Source organism: Nansenia antarctica (genome assembly GCF_963989245.1).
Source record: "Nansenia antarctica genome assembly, chromosome: 4".
Classification (NCBI taxonomy): Eukaryota; Metazoa; Chordata; class Actinopteri; order Argentiniformes; family Microstomatidae; genus Nansenia; species Nansenia antarctica.
In genome coordinates this window covers 68486206-68506205 of record NC_137689.1, presented here as the reverse complement: position 1 = coordinate 68506205, position 20000 = coordinate 68486206, and the positions used below count along the sequence as shown (strand labels likewise).

Here is a 20000-nt window from a genome sequence, read left to right as displayed (position 1 = left end):
CTTTTGGGGCGTTTACCTGTGTTTACTCGCGTAAAAATTACTCATAGTTACAGGAAGCAGTACAACTTCCCAATTCCACTGTGTAAAACCAATTTAAAAGCAGTCAGACAATGGCATTGGCAATATTTCAAAAACAATCCTGGGTTCGTTTGATGGGGCTATTTATAGATATTTAACAACAACACAGGCTGTTATAGCTACACCTTCCTTGTTTGACTAGTTGACGCTTGTTCCGACAGAACAGGGAAGGTGCAAAGACATGTCATTGAACAATCCCTAGTTTGAAGACAATCACATATAACACCCGTACGGCATACCTAGGAAGCGGACCCATGTGTCCCGATAAATATCGACGTCCTTGCTCGTTTTTTCGTCAATGGGATCCATGGTTCCTCTTCACTCCATCGCCCTGTGTAGAAATGCCCGTGAGCTGGTTTACTACTAGCAGATAGGGAGGCTACGTGAGATACCCGACCGAGGGAGTGTCTACAAGTTGTGCAATGCAATGCAGAGCGAATCTTCGTGATGTTCATGTTTTTAGACCACAATTGAATTACCAAAATTGATACATTTCATGGAATAGATTCATCGTGATTCATAGTGCGACAATATGTTAATTCGACGTTTTGACGTGATAAGGTTGGGAAAATTACACACACTGCGCTGCATTCAAAGAATACATTTTATAGATAGTCCCTGGTGACAATGTACATAATTAGTATTCTCCCGGAAGTTAGCGGATAGATTCTCAAAATGTGATTTAGCGGTCACTGGTCACTGGACGGGAGCAAAGCTACTTGACAACCTGATCATTCAAGATGTTGCATTAAATTAAGTGCATTTCATCCGACCAAACACTTCTCCAAAGATTCAGTTAGCAGCACACTATACTATAAGGTCACTGCCTTTGATTTACAGGACTGCTACAATATATTATATTATATGAAATATATTATATGAAATCACATGTCTGTAACAATCACAACATTTAGGGCAGCAATGTCCAATATTTCACCCACGAGTTTATCATGACCCCATACATAATCATAATAAAAATACATAGTCATATTTCTTCCATGCATAAGCCAATAGTATCTCGAATACAGCTGTCAAGAGTCAATAGAAGAAGAAGAAAAATCCATGGACTGGAAATTGTAGGAATTTGATTGACAACCAAATAGACAAATAAAAGAACGCCATGCAACCTTACAAGCCAATGGAAGCTCAGAACGCTTTGCGATGGGAGGAGTATCAGAATACGATGGCCGCCGCCACCACTAGTCAAATCTACGAGGATAGGAAAATACTGCCTGGTATTTGTATTTGCCAGAACATGGCTTCAAAAACATACTGGACGCTTGTCTTTCTTCTATTTGCAGCCGGTCTGTGTTTTGCTGAGGATGTTCATCATGAAATGGAAGAATTTCTGAAGAGAGAACACTCACTGTCCAAACCATACCAAGGTACAGTATGGATCTGGTATACAACCGTTATGTCTATACATTACATACTCTATACTGTATCACCGTTTAGAACACTCAGAATGAGAACATTTCAAAGTGCATCAATGTTTAGGGGTGTTGATCTTTTAGGCTTCGGAAAACTCGCTCTCCTTGGGTGCATTTATGCATTTAAATACCCTGGTGCAGATCTACCAGGGTATTTCTATGGTGTTTTAAATCACATAACTGGCTGGAGGAAAAAGAGAAGAGGGGTTCCTTTAACATTGTTGTCTCCCATTCCATCTTTACTACTCTATGTATGTTCGGAATCGCACTTCTGTATTCTTAATAGTCTACTACATCCCCCACCCCACCCCCTCTCTCTATCTCTCATTGTATCTGTCTTCATACCATACTTATCTCCCTCTGCAAATCAATAATGACAATTGATAATAATAGTGTGTCAGACTTCCCATGTCTGGCTGTGATTCAGTGTGTGAGTGTTTGATGCACCGCTGTCTGTCACCCGAACCTGTGTACTCAGGTGTGGGGTCCGCCGGCTCCTCCCACTGGGAGTTGATGGGCGATGCCATGGTAACCACGGAGCAGGTGCGACTCACACCGGACCAACAGAGCAAGCAGGGGGCGCTATGGAGCCGAAATGTGAGTATAATAGAGTCTGCTTTTACAAATCACTGAAGCTAAGCTGACTAGTGTGATATTATCTAACATTTTGTCAAGTACTGTTTTTAAGGGCTGCACCTCTGAGAAGATTTGGTATCAATATGGATAGGTCTTTGTAATTCAATAGCAACCGTTTGAGTCTATTCTAATGCCATTTTGTGTGGGATTTAAATAGCCCAGCCCGACCCAGCAATACGTTTTAGGAAAATAAAGTGTAGAAGTGTAGAATGCATGTTATTAGGATCATTATTTGTTTAGGACTACTGAAAAAATGGCCTCTTTAGGCCACTCCAGGAAAAGGTTAAGAGATAAGGTTTTTGCACTGTTTTAGTGATGTAAGATGTAAGAGATTGAGTATGCCATTTATTTTAGATGTATGGAATTGAGCCTCTCGCTCTCTGTCTGTCTGAATGATTGTGTGTGTGTGTGTGTGTGTGTGTGTGTGTGTGTGTTCTGGTGTCCAGCCCTGTCACCTGAAGGACTGGGAGTTGCAGGTCCACTTCAAGATCCACGGCGAGGGCAAGAAGAACCTGAATGGAGATGGACTGGCCATATGGTACACCAAGGAACGCATGCAGCCAGGTAGGCCATCTGGTACACCAAGGAACCCATGCTGCCAGATAGGGGATGCAATGCGATGGAATGCTATGGAATACCTTTGCCACATAATGCAACGTCTTGAGAAACAGTGATTTATTCAATGCGTGATGTCTACATAACAGTCTGTCATTGTAGGTCCTGTGTTTGGAAATATGGATCTCTTCACCGGGTTGGGTGTGTTTGTGGACACCTACCCCAATGAGGAGAAACACTTAGAGGTATGATTCACTGTACACTTGCACCCCCATTGACAGTCCAATGTATAACCACACAGGTGGTATTACTGTAGAGTGGGACATTTCAACCGCTTTCTATGGTTCTCATTGAATTAGTCCCAGTGAACACCACCGATATTCAGAACTGAAATCAAGTTTCTCTCTTGTTTAGCCTGGCATTTAGTGGGTTTCCACATCCTGTCAGATCTGGGTCAACATGTTCTTTTCCTGTGCTTTGTGCTCTCAGTAGGAGCTTTAGCTAAACCAAACCAGACACCTTCCTCCCACCTTAATACAGCCATGAGTCATAATGTCACTGTAGAATACAGTGATCAGGAAGTGGGGATGTTGTTGAGGCTGTGGCTCGAGTGCAGTCGGTGCATGCATCAGCCAAGGTTCACAGAGCTGTGTCAAATGGCCTGTCTTGTGTTGTGCTCCTCTGTTTTGGTGTATCACTATGGAGATAGGCGCAGAAGAAGAGATACAGTCCTCGTACACAGGTACAACCCCCCACCCGACACACACACACACACACACACACACACACACACACACACACACACACTCACCCCTCCACCTTTACCTGCTCCCAACCCTGCCTCAGGTATCTAATGAGCATGCAGCCCTGTGTCCGTCTGCATGTCAGCCAGTGTCCTGTAGCGCCCCTGGCTGCAGGGAGGTTTACTACCGCTGTTGTTTGTCTATTATTCCATTTCAATTCAGGAAAGTTAAAAGGTAGTCTCTGGGATATGACGTCTGTGAAAGCAGAGCAACTTTCATCAAATATATTGTAAAGGAGCAAATGAGAGCGTCCAGCCATCCACTCATTTCACCGTCCTTCGCTTTCACCTTCTTCCTTTCCCTGTCTCTCAGTTTCTTCTTTTTTGGCTCCATTTCTCCGAAAGCTAGCTTACAGTAAACACCTGCTTGGATGAGAACCAAAGACATTTGAATTCTACCAGACACACGCACAACAGAACTAGTCTGTTGCATCTCAGTTTTTCTTCTTTTTTTTTTAAAGTCTCTGGCAGCGTCATATCCCAGAATCTACCTTTAACTGAAATCCCAGTTCCAATTCAAAATGTTCCTCATTGAAAAGACATCGAAGGAAAACGGACTGAATTGGAATTGACCCTGACTGACCCTGCTACCCATGAATGGTTGGTTGTAAGTAGGGGTGTAACGGATCACCTAACTCACGGATCGGATCGTGTCACGGATTTTGAGTCACGGATCGGATCATTTTTCGGATCAACACAAAACATATATATTTTTTAATAAAAACAACATTTTCCTTGAATTCTGTAAAAACACCACTTTTAATGTGTGAAACAAAAAAACAACATTCAAGATGTCAAAACTGATATATATATATAACATCTATATATAACAACATATATATATATAACAACATATATATATAACATCACTGCTGCAATCTGGTTGCCAAGTGAAACCTAACTTTACCTAAATAATAAAGTGAAATCCTTTAAACATGGTAAGAAAAAAAAGTAAATAAAGCAAAGCAGCCTCAAGCTTATAACTTCATATTCATTTTCAAAAAGATGAGGATGTCCACATTGTCTGGGGAGAGGGCAGACCTATTTGCAGTCACTATGTCTCCTGCTGTGGAGAACACCCTCTCGCTAGGAACTGAAGTAGCCGGCACAGCCAGGTAGCGTCTTGCCATCATGGCAACGTGAGGGTACACACCGTAACTTTCTTATCGACCTCCCTCCTTCCATCATTATTATAAGTAACAGGGAAGCCAAAGTGCTCCCATACATGTGATTTCAATGACGAGGGAGGCCTTTCCAGTTCGCCAACGTTGCTAGCACTCGCCATGATACTTGTTGCTGTGGATTCCCAGCTTCACGTGGAGTGAGTACGTAACAGAGTACTTTTTTTGTGTGTTTACACAATCACCCAGGCTGCTTAGCGGGTGATATGACGTGATATAAGTGGGACAGAGATGAGTGAATGAATGTTGTTGTCAACTCAGTACGCATGCAGAGAGTGAGAATAAAGCGCACATGATTGTTTTTCTACCGGTTACATTTGAATGAATGAATGGTCTTTATTGTCATTGCTACAGTACAGGTACCAAACAACGAAATTTAGGAGGGGTGGCTCCCCTGGTGTTAGGAAAAAAAAAAAAAAAAAAAAAAAACGATTTTGCTATTGATCCGCGGTACACATGCGTTCCGAACCGTGGAGGGCGATCCGAACGGATCACGGATTATCCGTGATCCGTTACACCCCTAGTTGTAAGCAGTGTGAGTGATTAGGTCGAGAATGAGGTCACTATTCCGACAGTTCACTTCATCATGGACGTTCTCCCTTTTTTTCTTTCTTCTGTTTCTCACTATTTTCTCTTTCTCTCACTACTTTCTTCCTGTCACCAGAGGATCTTCCCCTTCGTGTTAGGGATGGTGGGGAACGGAAGCGTGAGTTACGACCACGAGCGGGACGGACGCCCCACGGAGCTGGGAGGATGCAACGCCATGGTGCGCAACCTCAAACACGACACCTTCGTCTTCATCAGATACCTCCGCCGCAGGCTCACGGTGAGACCAACACACACGCACACGCACACACACACACACACACACACACACACACACACACACACACACACACGCGCACACACACACACACACCAGACCAGACACTATATTATTCTTTTCATTGTGCATTGTACAGTCCCCAGACTAACCCTGTCTCCCCCCCCCCTCTCCTCATCTCCCCCTCTCCCCATTTTCCCTGTTACCCAGATCATGATCGACATCGACGGGCAGCATGAGTGGAGGGACTGCCTGGACATCCCAGGGGTGAATCTGCCGCTGGGCTACTACTTTGGAGCATCGGCCATCACTGGGGACCTCTCAGGTACTCTCCTCCCCTCCCCTCCCCTCTTCCCCTCCCCTCCTCCCCTCTCCCTCTCCTCCTCTCCTCCCCTCCTCCGTGGTTCAAACGGTGGTAACAATGAGCCGTTCCCTTTGGCTTATTTATGACCTATGCTCCATGAATGATCGCCCTGTTTTTCATGAGCGGCCTCGTCGATCATATTGCATTGAGGTATCTGATGTCCTTTGAGATGAGGCCATCCCGGATCATTATCACTATCATTGGAGTTTTATGCCTCAGACTGAAATTTATACTGTGATACATCAAGTGAATACGCGCCGCTTGTCCTGGACCATTTCATTGAAGATACAATCAAGAAGGAACGTAGTGCTTGTAGTAACTTGAACTAATGCCTGAAATGAATGTTGCCCTTTTCCAGGGCAGTTGTTTACTTGAAATGACAAAGGCTTTCTGTCCTTAACAGACAATCACGATGTGATCTCCCTGAAACTGTACCAGCTGACAGTGTTACGCAGTCAGAAGGAGGAAGAGGAGAAGGAGGAGGAAGAAGAGATCACCATACCCAGTGTAGACAACATGGACCTACTGAGGAGTAAGACTCTCTCACACACACACACACACACACACACACACACAAACACACACTAACAGAGGAAGGCGGGGGAGGCTGGTGGAGGTAGAAATCGGAGGACGGGCTCGTTGTAATGCATGGAACGGAATGAGGAATGGTATCAAGGACACGTGTTTCCTTAGAATGAGTCTCTTGGATGACGCTGTCCGTCTTGTGAAATGGCAAGAAATACAAAGATGTTCCTTGTCAGATTACGACAGGATGTGTGCTGTATGTGGGCTCTGTACTGCCTCTGCTGTTACTCCTCTTTACATCTTCCCCTCTCTCTCCCCTCCCCCCTCCCTCTCTCTCTCCCCCGTTCCCCTCTCTCTCCCCCCTCCCTCTCTCTCCCGTTCCCCTCTCTCTCCCCCCTTCCCCTCCCTCTCTCTCCCCCCTCTCTCTCTCTCTCAGTGGGTGAGGATGAAGAGGGAATGAGTGGTCTAGCCATGTTCTTCACCATCCTCTTCTCCATACTGGGCTGTTTCCTCCTCATCGTGGTCTGCCTGGTGGTCTACAGCCATTGGAGTGAGAGCCGACGCAAGCGCTTCTACTGAGAGAGAGAGAGAGAGAGAGAGAGAGAGAGAGAGAGAGGGGGAGAGAGAGGGGGAGAGAGGGATGACCTCCCTCCGTCGCCACTACTACTGCAGTCTGAGGTCAAACCGCACAGAGACACTGAGACGAGACTGAAACACTGAGACGATAAGACTGAGACAATGAGATGAGACTGAGACGTTGACACGGAGACAATGACAATGACACTGAGACAATGACAATGAGACAAGACTGAAACACTGAGACGATGAGACTGAGACTGAGATGATAAGACTGAGACAATGAGACAATGAGACACTGAGACATTGAGATGAGACTGAGAAAACGAGAGGAGATTGAGGCGAGCCTGAGACACTGTTGGAAGACACTGTTACACTCCAGGTGTAACCCTATATGAGGACAGGGGTATCCCTGACCCAGCACAAGTGAATCGTGGGAAGGACTGTGCTCTGGATACATTTCACTACGCTTCAGCAGACAGTACACCACACAACACACACACACACACACACACACACACACACGCTGACCATCATGTTCAAAGACTATGATGGCGCACCTCCCCAACCCCACCAAACTTGGCCTTATTAGAGAACAAACAATATAGAAAGTATTTATTTACCTACTGATTGACTTGACGAAGAGGAACTTCAGACACAACTCCTGACATTCATTCATTGGTTGGTTTGGTCATTCATTTCAGGCTCTGGAGACAGTGGAGAGATGTTTTATTTTAGTCTTTTTTATAACAGATTAAGTGAGGTGGTTGTCTTCAATTGTGATCATTTGAATGTCAACGGGACAACGTGAGTGATGTGTTCTTACTGTAACTGTTATTGTCAGCAGCCACGCCTCAGGGTGTTGACTGTATGGCACCAAAGATCATAGATATTACCAGAGGTCATAGATATTATAAGAGATCAGAGATATTATCAAAGATCATAGATATAAGAGATCAGAGATATTATCAGAGGTCATAGATTTTATCAGAGGTCCTACATTACCCATCCAATCAATGCCGATGCTTGTCTGCTTTGGTATAGAAACAGCGTCGTAGCACAAACACTCCTCTACTGTTGTTATGTCTCCTAAGATGGCTCCTGACTATCAATGGAGATCTAGTTTCTTTTTTAGTTGATTGGAACCATGAATTCAATGAGCTTGAAGGTTTAGCTTGAACAATCTATGGTTGCAAACGCAAACATTTGATGTTTCATCCGGTTGTGCTGTGTCAAACTGAATACTGTAGTATGCACGAAGGTCCCTGGGGTCCTGTTTTACAGTTCTGGTGCTACTGGGGCAACACGTTTTCATTCCCAACTCGTCAAATATTGCAACTTGGGCCAGGGCCCTTCTTGTCACTATTCGACGTGTTGGAAAGCCTTTTCAACACGTTGACGAGTGACGAGAAGGGCCTTTGCCCAAGCTGCAATATTTGATGAGTTGGGAATGAATGTTGACTGTGGAGGCTGGTGGAGGTAGAATGAGGGATGGTATCAAACACATGTTCCATGACTTACAATGAGCCACCACTGACGTACTCCTAGGGTTGCCAACTTTCTCACTACCAAATACGGGACGAAAGATGGCGTGCCACTGCACGGGGCGCGGGGGGGGGGTTATAGGAATTGGCGCATTTATGCTACATGTACGCATGAGGGGGCCTGTGATTGGACAAGGGAGGTCCTGTATATTCATACAGCCCAATGTACGGGATATCCCGGCTAATACGGGACAGTTGGCAACCCTATGTGTTTTCACTGCTGATTATTTACTTAGTTAGTTTGTTGTTTTTGTTAATGTGTGTGTATGAATGTACGGAAGGGGGAAAGCTGACCTCCCTCTCTGTTGCATGCTCTTACGAAGAAACGTTGGAAACGATTATTTATTCTGTACTATAAGTTGCCTGTTAACATTTTATCCTTCTGACAGTATATGGTCTTAACTTAACCCACTTTATTGTTCCTTTATTCAGACTATGTACATACATGTGATATACAAATCTATAATCTATCTGATATTTATGGCACACGTTCTTGCGGAGGCGAACATGAGAGAGGGTGTGTCCGAGGTCGGAATGACTTGAGCACAGATGAGCAGGGGTTGATTGGGCTGAATGACAGAGGTCAAATAAGCCACGCTTCGCTACGTGTCATCACGGTGCCTTCACCTGGAGTGGTTGGAGTGCCTTCATCTCTGTCTTTTCATGCCATTGACTGTCTGTTTATTATCGCCGGAAAGACTACCTTTTCATCCAGCCACGGTGTTCTACCTCCACCAGCCTCCCCACCCCCACCTCCATCAGTTCTGTTCATATTTCTAGAGAAACCGAGCCAACCTGACCTAGGACTCTTAACTGTCCTCTATACGCTGTGGTACTAAAGGCTCAGTTTAATTCCTGAAGGCCCAGGATAATTCCTGACCTTGAGGATTACTACTTTGGTCAAGGGACACCGTTGATAGTCCCATTCAATTGCTGTGTGTTGCCAATGTCCATTGAATGCTGTGTATGAACACTGTCTAGTGCACTGATTATGTTGCCCCCCCCCCCACACCTGCCGTCCCCTTGCCTGTGAAACCACTGTATCTGTGCCTCTCAATACCATTTAGTGACCAAACAAACATGGTCGCTTGTTTACTACTGTACTGTACTATGTTCCAACGCCTATGTGTATGTTTTTGCATTGCTTCCATTAAAGAACAACAAACCTGTGTGATATCATTGTTTCATTCTCTTCTTGGACTCAGGATATTGTACAGTAGGTTAATAACATGGCGATTACTTTTCCCAGATCATTCTGTGAGGTACTAGTTTAGATTACAGTAGATCTGGGTGTATATTGGACTAGGTCTTATCATATTGTTGGGTTCCAAGCAGGGGCATATGAGGTACTGTATATACAACTCTGCTTCCAACTCAATGGATGTAATAAACCAAGCCATTATGAAAACAGTCGTTTTATGACAACAGTAATATTTTATGGCCCTCTCTCTAGGTTTGAAGTCTATAAAGCATCTACACAACGACATATGACTGAGAGCAAGAGACAGAAACCTCATCATCTACGCTATAGCCTACACTATACTTAACTTGTCTACTTCACTTACCATAAAGGTTTTGAACAGACTGTTCTGCGTAACAGTCATATTTTTGTCTCCACATCCACAAGGCGGTAGACGCCCTTCAGACAGAGAGGGGAGACAGTCTTCTAGTCATCTGCCTGTGGTAAATAATACAATGCAAGATTTACTACTGTCACTGGGTTTTCTTGTTCTGCAGCTGTGCGATATGTTCCACATTCTTCTATTCACAAGGCTGTGTCCTGTATGCGTGACTACTGTAGAGATGTATGCGTGTCGAGGGGAGGCTGGTGGAGGTAGAAATCGGAGGACGGGCCCATTGTAATGCATGGAACGGGATGAGGAATGGTATCAGTGTAACTTAGTGTTTGATGCCCTTCCTCATTCCTTTCCATGCATTACCGTCCTCTGATTTCTACCTCCACCAGCCTCCCCTTATGTTTGTACAGTATGTATGCATGTATGCATCTCCTTTGGCTCTCCATGTCAATAAAAGCTTCCTCTAGCCCATCAGGCATTTTCCCGGTGCTCCAGATGGCCGGTCCGCTCCTGCCTGCACTGCTCCCTACCTCCCACAGCCTTGTGATGTTCAAGATCAATCTCTCAACTGCTCCAGAAGCCTGGGCGAGGCAGCGCTAACTCTACAGGGTAGGGGCCCCTATAGGGGCTCCTCTCAGCTAGAGGTGTCAATGCTACAGGCGTGTCAATAACAGACTACCGCTTCAGAGCAGCATGAAACTGTCCTACTGAGTAAGATAACAGAAACATCAAACAATGACAACAGGAGGAGTTCGGTTTTGAGTGCCAATGTTTATTTGTTTTATTATAAAAATAAAATACAAATGATGACCCAAGAGTACATAGCAGACCCCGTACTAAACCAAAGCATCAAATGCACCACACATCTCAGTGCTTGTTGTTGTTGTTGTTTTTTTTATCCACTCAATTTATGTTTTTTGGCTTGATCTAGGTGATAGAAAAAGAAACAGAAAGCGAAAAGGATCTGCGCTTGTGGACAACCGCTTCCTTTCTTCTCAAGCATGGGTCTTTTCATTGGTTTGGCAAAAAATCTTTCCACACACACACAAAATCAACCACAACACCGACATCTGCTCGAAAAAGATCCATCGATCTATGGTTTCGAGAGACAAATGCAAGAAACATCATGGTTACGTGTCGGTTGGTTGACAAGAGCTTGCTTGATCGTCAGATAACGACGTGTGAGAGTACATGTTGCCTTAATGATGTATAATTCAGCGTGCAAGCCATCGAAAAAATAACGTCAGGGCTAGTTGAGGTGTGCGCCCTAAACAACCCTTGAACAGCCATTAAGAAAACCTCATCAATATCTCAGCCAATGGGAGTTCAGAGAGGGTGTGCTCCACAATTGATGCGGGTCTCGTTATGTTATCCAATAACAAAGGTTGGGCAATCGAGGAAGGCAACGGTTCGGTACTCAGTCACTGATAATAATTCTCTTCAGAATGAAAAACAATATTGTTATTAATGTTTACAAGACACCCACTGCACAGTAACAGGTCAACACACAGCGGGATGGAACAGTGGTAAAGATACCCACAAGTGGGGGGAGAGGGTAATAAAAATAAAGGAAACGATAGACTATGGATCAATTAAATAGTATTAATCCAACAAAAGCATTTCATTCAACACACTCATTTAGTTTACATAACTACACCATCTGTAGTTTATTTGCATTATACGTAAGCAGGGGTATTACTCTTAGCAGAGCAGAATGACAGCTTACTGTACTTCTATCCGCCATGTCATTAAAGAAACAGAGAAAATCAACTAGAATGGCTTCTCAGCTTTACCCGCCCCCCCCGACCACCCTCCCACCAAGAGGTAACATGTAAATACACATTTATTATTTGTCAAAAGCATACACACAAAACACACACTGTAGTAGCAATAAACTTGTTTTTGTTATACGTTTTTTTTTGTTGTTGTTTTTTTAAACAAAGACATACACATACCAACTGAGGTACGGTGCAACATGTACTGATAATAATATATTGCTTGTACTGGCAACCACAGACAAACAGAGATAAAGAGAGTTATTGCAGCATATATCAGTGGGTTTATGTTTTTGCATAGCCTAGTTAAATACAGGTACAGTACGTTACAGAGGTGTGTGCCACGCAGGTATGACCACAAGACATTAACCTTGTGGTAGTTGTATTACTGGGGGAATAAACCATTTTGCTAATTGCACCACCAAAAATCTAACGGTGCCCTGTGTCCACGCTGCCTTGAGGGCTGGTAATGGCAGGGCCAAATCCCACCTCGGAAAAAGCAAACGGACGACAGTTTCTGTTGCCATGCTTGCTCGCTCTCCATCCCCCCCCCCCCCCCCCCTCCCCTCCGGTCCAGAGGGATGAAAGGAGACATTGCTATTGGCTCAAAACCTCATCCCACTAGGACCAGGCTCAGACACCTGACACCTGGAGATTGTTACCTCATCACAGACCAACCTTTGCTTGATTCCTGTGCATTCCCTCTTTCCTGGCGTCCTTCTCAAAGGGCTTTGGAGGAGAAGGTCTCGAGGGGAGGAACCCCGGACCCTCTCCTCCAGTGCGTTTGGACCAGGTGGTGAGGAGGAGAGGAACTGAGGAAAGACTTGAAACTCACCCTAGACTACCTGATAGGGGTACTGAGGGATGGATGGATGGATGGGTGGGACGAGAGAAAGAAGAAATGAACAAGACAGAAATAAGAGCAGTACGCACCTCTGTTAACATTGAACAAAACAGGACAAAGATGCAAAGATAAACGCCTCTATGACTAAAATATACAATCATATACAACAGCCTGTTACTCACATGTCAACATGACAGAAAACAACGTTCAAACGAATGTACGGTCAGATAGCGTCGGTTTTCTGACACCGTGGCAAGAGACGAGGAAATGTCCGGAGCGGGTGAGCGAACGGAGAAATGGATGGATGTTTGTCCATGATTGACAGATAGCCCTTTATCCAGGTGAACGTGTTAAAAGCCAGAGACGTGTCTGTTTGGCAATAATCTGTTACCCAGTCAAGTCCAAGTGAGCAATGGGGAGTGGGGAACTATGGGGCTCCCCCATGTACTTATAATAATCCACAACACCATCTCCCCCGTTTCATCGTCTTAGTCGATATTGCATAAAAATAAAACTTCAGCATCGAGCATTTGTCGTTGGGACATGTTACCCAACTATTCCCCAAAAAATAGAACCCAAATGGATCACAATTTTGGAGAAAAAAAAAGAAGACTACAGGGACAGGGAGCAGTCCTTTAAAATACATTATGCCCCCTCCCCGGTTTACTACTACTACTCCCACATGCATTCAGGTCAGTTCAAATATCAAACTAATCTCTACACATTCCTTGAAAAAACAAAAAACACATAATGAGCACTTAAGAAAAAAATAAAAAGAAGGAGAGAGAGAGAGAGATCACACATGAACGACCTGGGAGGACAAGGACATTTCTAACTCGAGCCTTTCAGACAACAAAAACAAAACAAAACTGTCACCTATTCTAAACACGCCCGGGTTCTAGAACATGCAGGAGCCTCAGCGAGCTCGTGGTTTCCAGACTACAGCGTCTGAATTCACCACTTCCCTAGAACGAGTTTTTGAGTTCAACATCATTTCATGTGAGACTCAGGAGATGCGTTTCACACTCTTGCACTAGCCTAACCTAACCTACGTGTCGGTAGAAACACTCCTCTGCTCTACCACACCCATGCTTCAAAACACGCTTTCATCAGAAGCACACGTCTGAAATACGACCTCCTACCCATCAAACACACCTAGAGACACGCGTGTCTACCGGCATGCCCCTAACTAGCTCCTATGGACCTCCGCGCTGCAGTAAGGCAGTTATATCCATACAGCCAGCGCCTCAGGAGCACTTTAAAACAGACTTGCCTGCCTGCCTGCCTGCCCTGCCCCCCCGACACACACACACACACACACACACACTCTCTAACAGGTATCCCACCCTCACAAGCCGGTGTTATCGTGCTGCTCCCACTCTCTAACAGGTATCCCACCCTCACAAGCCGGTGTTATCGTGCCTGCCTGCCCTGCCCCCCCCCCCGACACACACACACACACACACACACACACACACACACACACACTCTTTAACAGGTATCCCACCCTCACTGTGTTATCGTGCTGCTCCACGCTCAAGATGTCAGTTCCTTAGCAACCCACCAAGGCAGCTTCTGGTGTCTTATCAAAAACATGTTAGTGTCCTAATGGAAAAGAGAGAGAGAGAGAGAGAGAGAGAGAGAGAGAGAGAGAGAGAGAGAGAGAGTGTGTGTGTGCGTGTGTGTGTGTGTGAGAGTGTGTGTGTGTGTGCCTATACTTCAAGACCTTTTAGTATAAAGCTGTCAAATCCAATCTTTTTGTTTACCACTTCCTTTTTCGTGCGAAACAATAACACTCCATTATTAGTACATAGCCTAATCAGTCTGAGGCCTGACACACACACACAAGCCTAGTTAGAAAACTACCATAGCATCATGACTAACTGACACACACACACACACACACACACACACACACACACACACACACTTCGATCCTAGGTGCTGCACATATCACATGCATTCACTCTGCACGACACCCGTCTCTACGGCTACGCTTCGACACACACACTGCTTGGTCACAGAGAGGTACACTCGGTTATCACAACACTGCACTAGCACTGTGCACAGCAAAGCCCCCCCCCCCCCCCCTAACACACTCACCCCCACACACACACACCTTGGATGGAAAATACCACCGCAAATCTCTCACATTGCTCCTACAGAGTTTCACACTGCAAGCCAACATAGTATGCTAGGCCCAAGCCCTGTGCAAGAGTCATAACAACATTGATGAAACTAGATACTGGGCGTCTATACTTAAACCTCAGTTGACTCCCATCCCTCACACAGGGATATTGGGGGGCGGGGGGGGTGGCCTCGTGGGGCTGACAAGCTGCGTTAAAGAACTCCGGCTGGGTGAAAACAGCAGCCGGTTCATCCGTGTCAGTTTAGGGCCAATAGAATGGGAGTGTTTCACTAGCCTGTACTGTATGAAACACTTTAACATTACCCGTGGCTGACTAAACTAATTAGAACTCAAAATATCCCCCCTCACACACACACACACACACACACACACACACACCTCATGCAAGACCCCAGTGCATTTGCTGTATAAAAGTGGTCTAAAGCCTTGGTGAGTTGGGTTTCGTGACACCAAGTGGATAGGGCACTTTGAGGATACGCAACATAAAGGGCCGGTTTCACAGACAAGGCTTAAGCCTAGTCCTGGACTAAATCACACTTTCAATGTAAAATCTCCATTGAAGATGCTTTTTAGTCCAGGATTAGGCTTAAGCCTTGTCTGTGAAACTGGCCCAAAGACTACACTACACCCACCCCAATCCACCCAAGACATCTCACACGCGGGGCTAGGACTAGGTTAGACACACCCAGCCGCCCCTTGTCAAGAGCTCTGTTGCCATTCACATTGATTATAGTGGCATCCACTAGAGCAAACGACTAAAAACTAACCCTCCTCCCCAATCCTCTCACCCTGTGTTCTGTTCTGGGAACTTCCAACATCAACACACCCTCCTCTCCCGGGTGTGAAGACACCGTCAGTCCTTCAAACATTGCTGACCCCCCCCTCCCCCTTATTACCACATCACATTATAACACCGCAGGCCTGGGACGCATGCGCGCGCACGGACACACGTACACATACCGGGAACACTTTTTTTTAGACAGCGATTTGCAGGCACAGCGATGGGATAATGTCATGGAGGCTAATAGCATTCAGTTGGCTTCAGCCAAACCAGTGAGACATCAGTAAGGCCTTGGCCACAGACCGCTCAGACTCCATACCAGTCTGGCCAAGGATCGGTGTCCACCTCTGTAAGGGTGGCAACATGAGCAAGGGGGGAGAGGGGGGGGGGATAGAATGGCCTTGTTGGGATTGGTGGTCTGGTGTTATCGGAGCAGAGTTCAAACAGAGAGGTTATGAGAGACTTAACTTCACTTCACTTCCTCTTTCCAGCAGCCTATCAGCTGGATGCAAATAGCACTGGCGCTCCATGACGAAGGGGAAGCAGAGGGAGAGGGAGGGGCTGGGGGGCGCAGTCCGCAAATGACCTCAGGGATGACATCACTCTGCAGCTGTGCCCTAGATTACACACTTACACACACACACACGCACTCGTTTACACGCACACACAGCCTTAGAAAAACAAGACGAGTGCTGTCTGTCGTTTCTGTCATCAGTTTTTCCCCTAGCTGGCCACCAGGACGTCTTCTGCTTGTCTGGAGGCATTACCTCCTGTGTTGCCCCCCAGTGTGTGAGGGGCATACTGGGGTGGGGTAGCGGGTTGGTGACCCCAGTGGTATGCTGTTCCCACCGGAGGTGAAATATCAGACGGAACGGCGGAAGTGTACCAGCCAAGTAGGGAAGAGGGGGAGGGGGAGGAGTGAAGGAGGAGGGGAATTTCGGAAGATCTGCCCCTCTTCTGGGCACTGGCTGGTTGATCTCTCGGGATGTCTTAGCCCCTCCCCCTTCTCAGTCCCAGCCCTGAAGAGAACAGGCGTTGGGCTCGCCCCCATGGCAACAACTAAACAAAGCAACGGAACCATCCCACATGGGGATTTAAACATCCATGAGCCACAACAACAACAACAACAACAATCTTCCTTCCTCCTCAAATAAGAGCCATTTGTTTGTCATCATCATCATCATCATCACCGTTTTAAGGATCATGACGGAGAAACGTATCAAGCCACAGAACAACCTAGTGAGTTAATTTGGTAAGACATGGACAGGGTCGTGGGTGATGTCAGGATGGTGATGATGATGATGACAATGACAAGAGCCCACTGGTGTGACCTTCCTCATGTCTGTCTGGCTTGGATGGTTGGTGGTGGTTGGCTGGAGGGTGGTGGTGGTGGTGGTGAGGGGGGGTCAGGGGGGGGGGCGCTCAGACCAGGCGGTCTCCTGTGCTGGTGCTGGGGGTTTGGCTCTGCGGGGTCTGGGCGGTGCGCTCTTTGTGTCTTTGTGTGTGATGATGTCTCTCAGAGCAGCAGTCCCCCCCGGCCCCTCCCTGACACACCCGCTCCTCCTCCTCGTCCTCCTCCGGCCCGGAGCTCTCGTTCACGTCCAGCTGGCACACACACACCTCGATCCCTGAGTCGCCCGTCACGTGGCGGCGTCGTGTCACCAGCTCCTCCTCCTCCTCCTCCTCCTCCTCCTCCTCCAGTGAGGCCTCGGTAGCGTCCCCCGCTCGCTCCGATTGGTTGCTTGCTGACGCGGCTTCCTGGTTTCCTGACGACCCGGCGGCAGCGGTGGTGGCCTGCTCCTCCTCCGCTAGGGGTTCGAGCACCACGGCAGCTTGTGGTTGGCTGGTGGCCGGCAGCAGGATGGAGGGCGTGGTCTCTGGAGGGATCTCGGAGTAAGGCGGAGGCGGGGTCGGAGGGTGACCCACCACCTCTTCATAGTCGGGCAGCTTGCAGTCGGTCCAGAATCCTGCACGACGCAACATGAGACAGACATGTTAGCTCCCGGAGGCTAGAGAAGACTAGCAGGAGGGTTAGATGTTAGCACACTGGAGGCTAGATGAGGCTAGCCGGACGGTCAGAGATGTTAGCACCCGGACGCTAACAGGAGGGTTAGACGTTAGCACTGGGAGGCTAGATAAAGCTATCAGGACAGTCAGACGTGTTAGCACCCAAGCTAGGGAAGGCTAACAGTAGAGGTGCTAAATAACTCATCAGATGTGGCGTGATATGATTTATTTATGTACATGTCAGGAAATGCTGTATGTTGTGTGCATAGTTTGATTTTGTACACAGTAGCATACTTGTTTGCTATGTTGATCACAACACGTGTTTGTGTAGCCTATATCAAGCCTGTCTTATTACTTTCTACAGTTAACACAGAGAACAGCTGGTCAAGTCATTTAGCTGAGGTAAGGAGGGCTGTAATGTCTGGGAGCTTCCAGCACAGTGCAGATGAGGCAGGGTGGGGGGGGGGGGGGGGGGGCGTTGAGGGAGTTGTGCAACCGTACGGTGGAGATGGATGGCTGGTGTGTGAGGGTTAGGGTTAGGGTTAGGACCTAGGGTTAGGTTGTGACCTTCCTGAACAGCATCCCACCGACATACCGACTTAGGTCCACAACCATTAACCCTAAACGTGACCTGAACTAAAAGTGAAAGTGCGTGGCCTGGGGTGGTCCAGTGGTCTAGCACCGCGGTCTACAGTGCACACATATTATGCCCATGTCGGCATGGGTTCAAATCCGGCCCATGCCCTGCTCTCTCCCTTACTTTCCTGTCTTTCTTCACTGTATCTGTCCAATAAAAAGAAAAATATGGGTGGGACTGCCCTACAAAAAAAAATGTATTTAAATAAATAAATGAAAGTGCTACTCACTGAGGTTGAGGGGTGGAGGGGAGATGAAGGAGCTGGAGGCTCCCTGGTACGCCATCAGACTGATCTCCCGCTGGCGCTGCTCCTGCTGCAGACGCATCTTGACCCGGCGGTGGCGGTAGGCACAGCAGCAGCTCAGCATGATGATCAGGGTCCATACCAGCCAGAACCCTAAAGCCCATAAAAACACCAGCGGGATTTTAGGCTTACATTAGGACCCCGACATGACAAAATCTGATCTCTCATGTTGATACCGACTACTCACTGTGATATCCACCAATTAGCTAAAAGGCATTTAAAATGATTGAATTTCGGTTGGGGATTTCAGCATTTCAAGACCTCAATGTGTCAAAAACGGGTCCAATTCAATGAAACGAGGATGAGAAAATCCACAAATAATATATCACTTAAGGAGAACTATGTGGGGAAATACATTTACATTGATTTTATTTTTTTAGACATTTACATTAGAAATAGGCTACATATCGGAAAGGGGACACAAGGTGCCATAAAATAATATGAGTATATAGAAGATAAGATAAGAGAGGATTACGGTAATTAAGATAAGAGTTTAAGATAACAGGGACACCTACACCACAGCTCATAGTAGTAGGTGCAGCACTCTGTCTCCCCGCAGCAGTAGCCCATCTCGCACCGGTACTGCTCATTGTTCACGCCGAAACAGAACTCCTTCCCCTGGGAACACAACAAACATGACATTAATTTCAAACAAACTGGATTTATTATTATAATTCATAGGATATACAGCCACTACCTCGTGTTTGACTTGTTTTGGATGTACACTCTTAACAGGCTCACTCAAGCCAAGAAGTAAAGTAGCAAGTCAATTAGCTAATTATTCTATTGTATGTAAATAATAACTTGATCGGACATCCCGTGGACAAAAAAAACAACGGCAACAACAGGTTTCTGTGGTCAGGATGTGATCAAGTGATAAACAGGACAATGCAGTTTGTTAGCTTTGCTACCGGCAACTTAACGTTAGTTTCCTGTAACAACTAAGCTAGCAGTTTCTTGCTCCTTTTTTTGTTTTGTGGATGTGACATGTGGTTCAGGTGATCCATCCCTGCCACATCTCCCGAGGACAGATAGGTGGTTCCTGACCCCCACCACCACCACCGTTAAACTAGCTGTCAGATAAAGAAAGAAAGCTTGTACGTAGCTCAGCTAACCGGGGCTGTTTTGGCCAGTCGACAGCTTTCAAATGATGAATTATCATATTATCAGAGGCTATATTTTCGGACAATCACGATGGTTCTAAATGTCAAATGATTAACACATGTTATCAACTCTATCAACAAACACTAGTCTGGCCCAAACTGACGTCACGTCAAAGTTGAGTTTAGCCTGCGAGCGATGCCCCAAGTTTCCTTTGTGGGGGAAAACAAAACGCACAATAGAAGGCCTGCTTCCAGCTGCGAAGCCACGGGCTCGATTCAAAGAGGCTCGCCGCGCCGTGAGTGCCTAAC

The 20000-nt window shown here is 46.4% G+C and overlaps 3 protein-coding genes across 3 annotated transcripts in view; 1 reads left to right on the top strand and 2 right to left on the bottom strand.

Annotated features, from left to right (window-relative positions):
* The window catches only part of mtfp1 (mitochondrial fission process 1), a 6070-nt gene extending 5649 nt beyond the window's left edge, over window positions 1-421 (bottom strand). Inside the window, exon 1 of the mRNA XM_080529948.1 lies at window positions 318-421. Within this exon, the coding sequence (XP_080386074.1) occupies window positions 318-387 (70 nt within the window). The 5' untranslated portion in view covers window positions 388-421. The remainder of the gene's footprint in view (window positions 1-317) is intronic.
* A 912-nt stretch (window positions 422-1333) lies between these two features.
* Window positions 1334-6973, top strand: lman2la (lectin, mannose-binding 2-like a; the record flags this gene model as incomplete). Its single annotated transcript, XM_080529649.1, has 9 exons — window positions 1334-1463; window positions 1987-2105; window positions 2591-2708; window positions 2862-2944; window positions 3409-3441; window positions 5347-5508; window positions 5716-5830; window positions 6273-6401; window positions 6831-6973. The coding sequence occupies 9 exons, from the start codon at window positions 1334-1336 to the stop codon at window positions 6971-6973; spliced, it is 1032 nt and encodes a 343-aa protein (XP_080385775.1).
* A 10003-nt stretch (window positions 6974-16976) lies between these two features.
* Window positions 16977-20000, bottom strand: part of wbp1 (WW domain binding protein 1) — a gene marked incomplete at both ends in the record, with an annotated part of 3097 nt that continues 73 nt past the window's right edge. Inside the window, 4 exon segments of the mRNA XM_080529646.1 lie at window positions 16977-17117; window positions 17120-17607; window positions 18514-18681; window positions 19104-19206. Of these exon segments, the coding sequence (XP_080385772.1) occupies window positions 16977-17117; window positions 17120-17607; window positions 18514-18681; window positions 19104-19206 (900 nt within the window).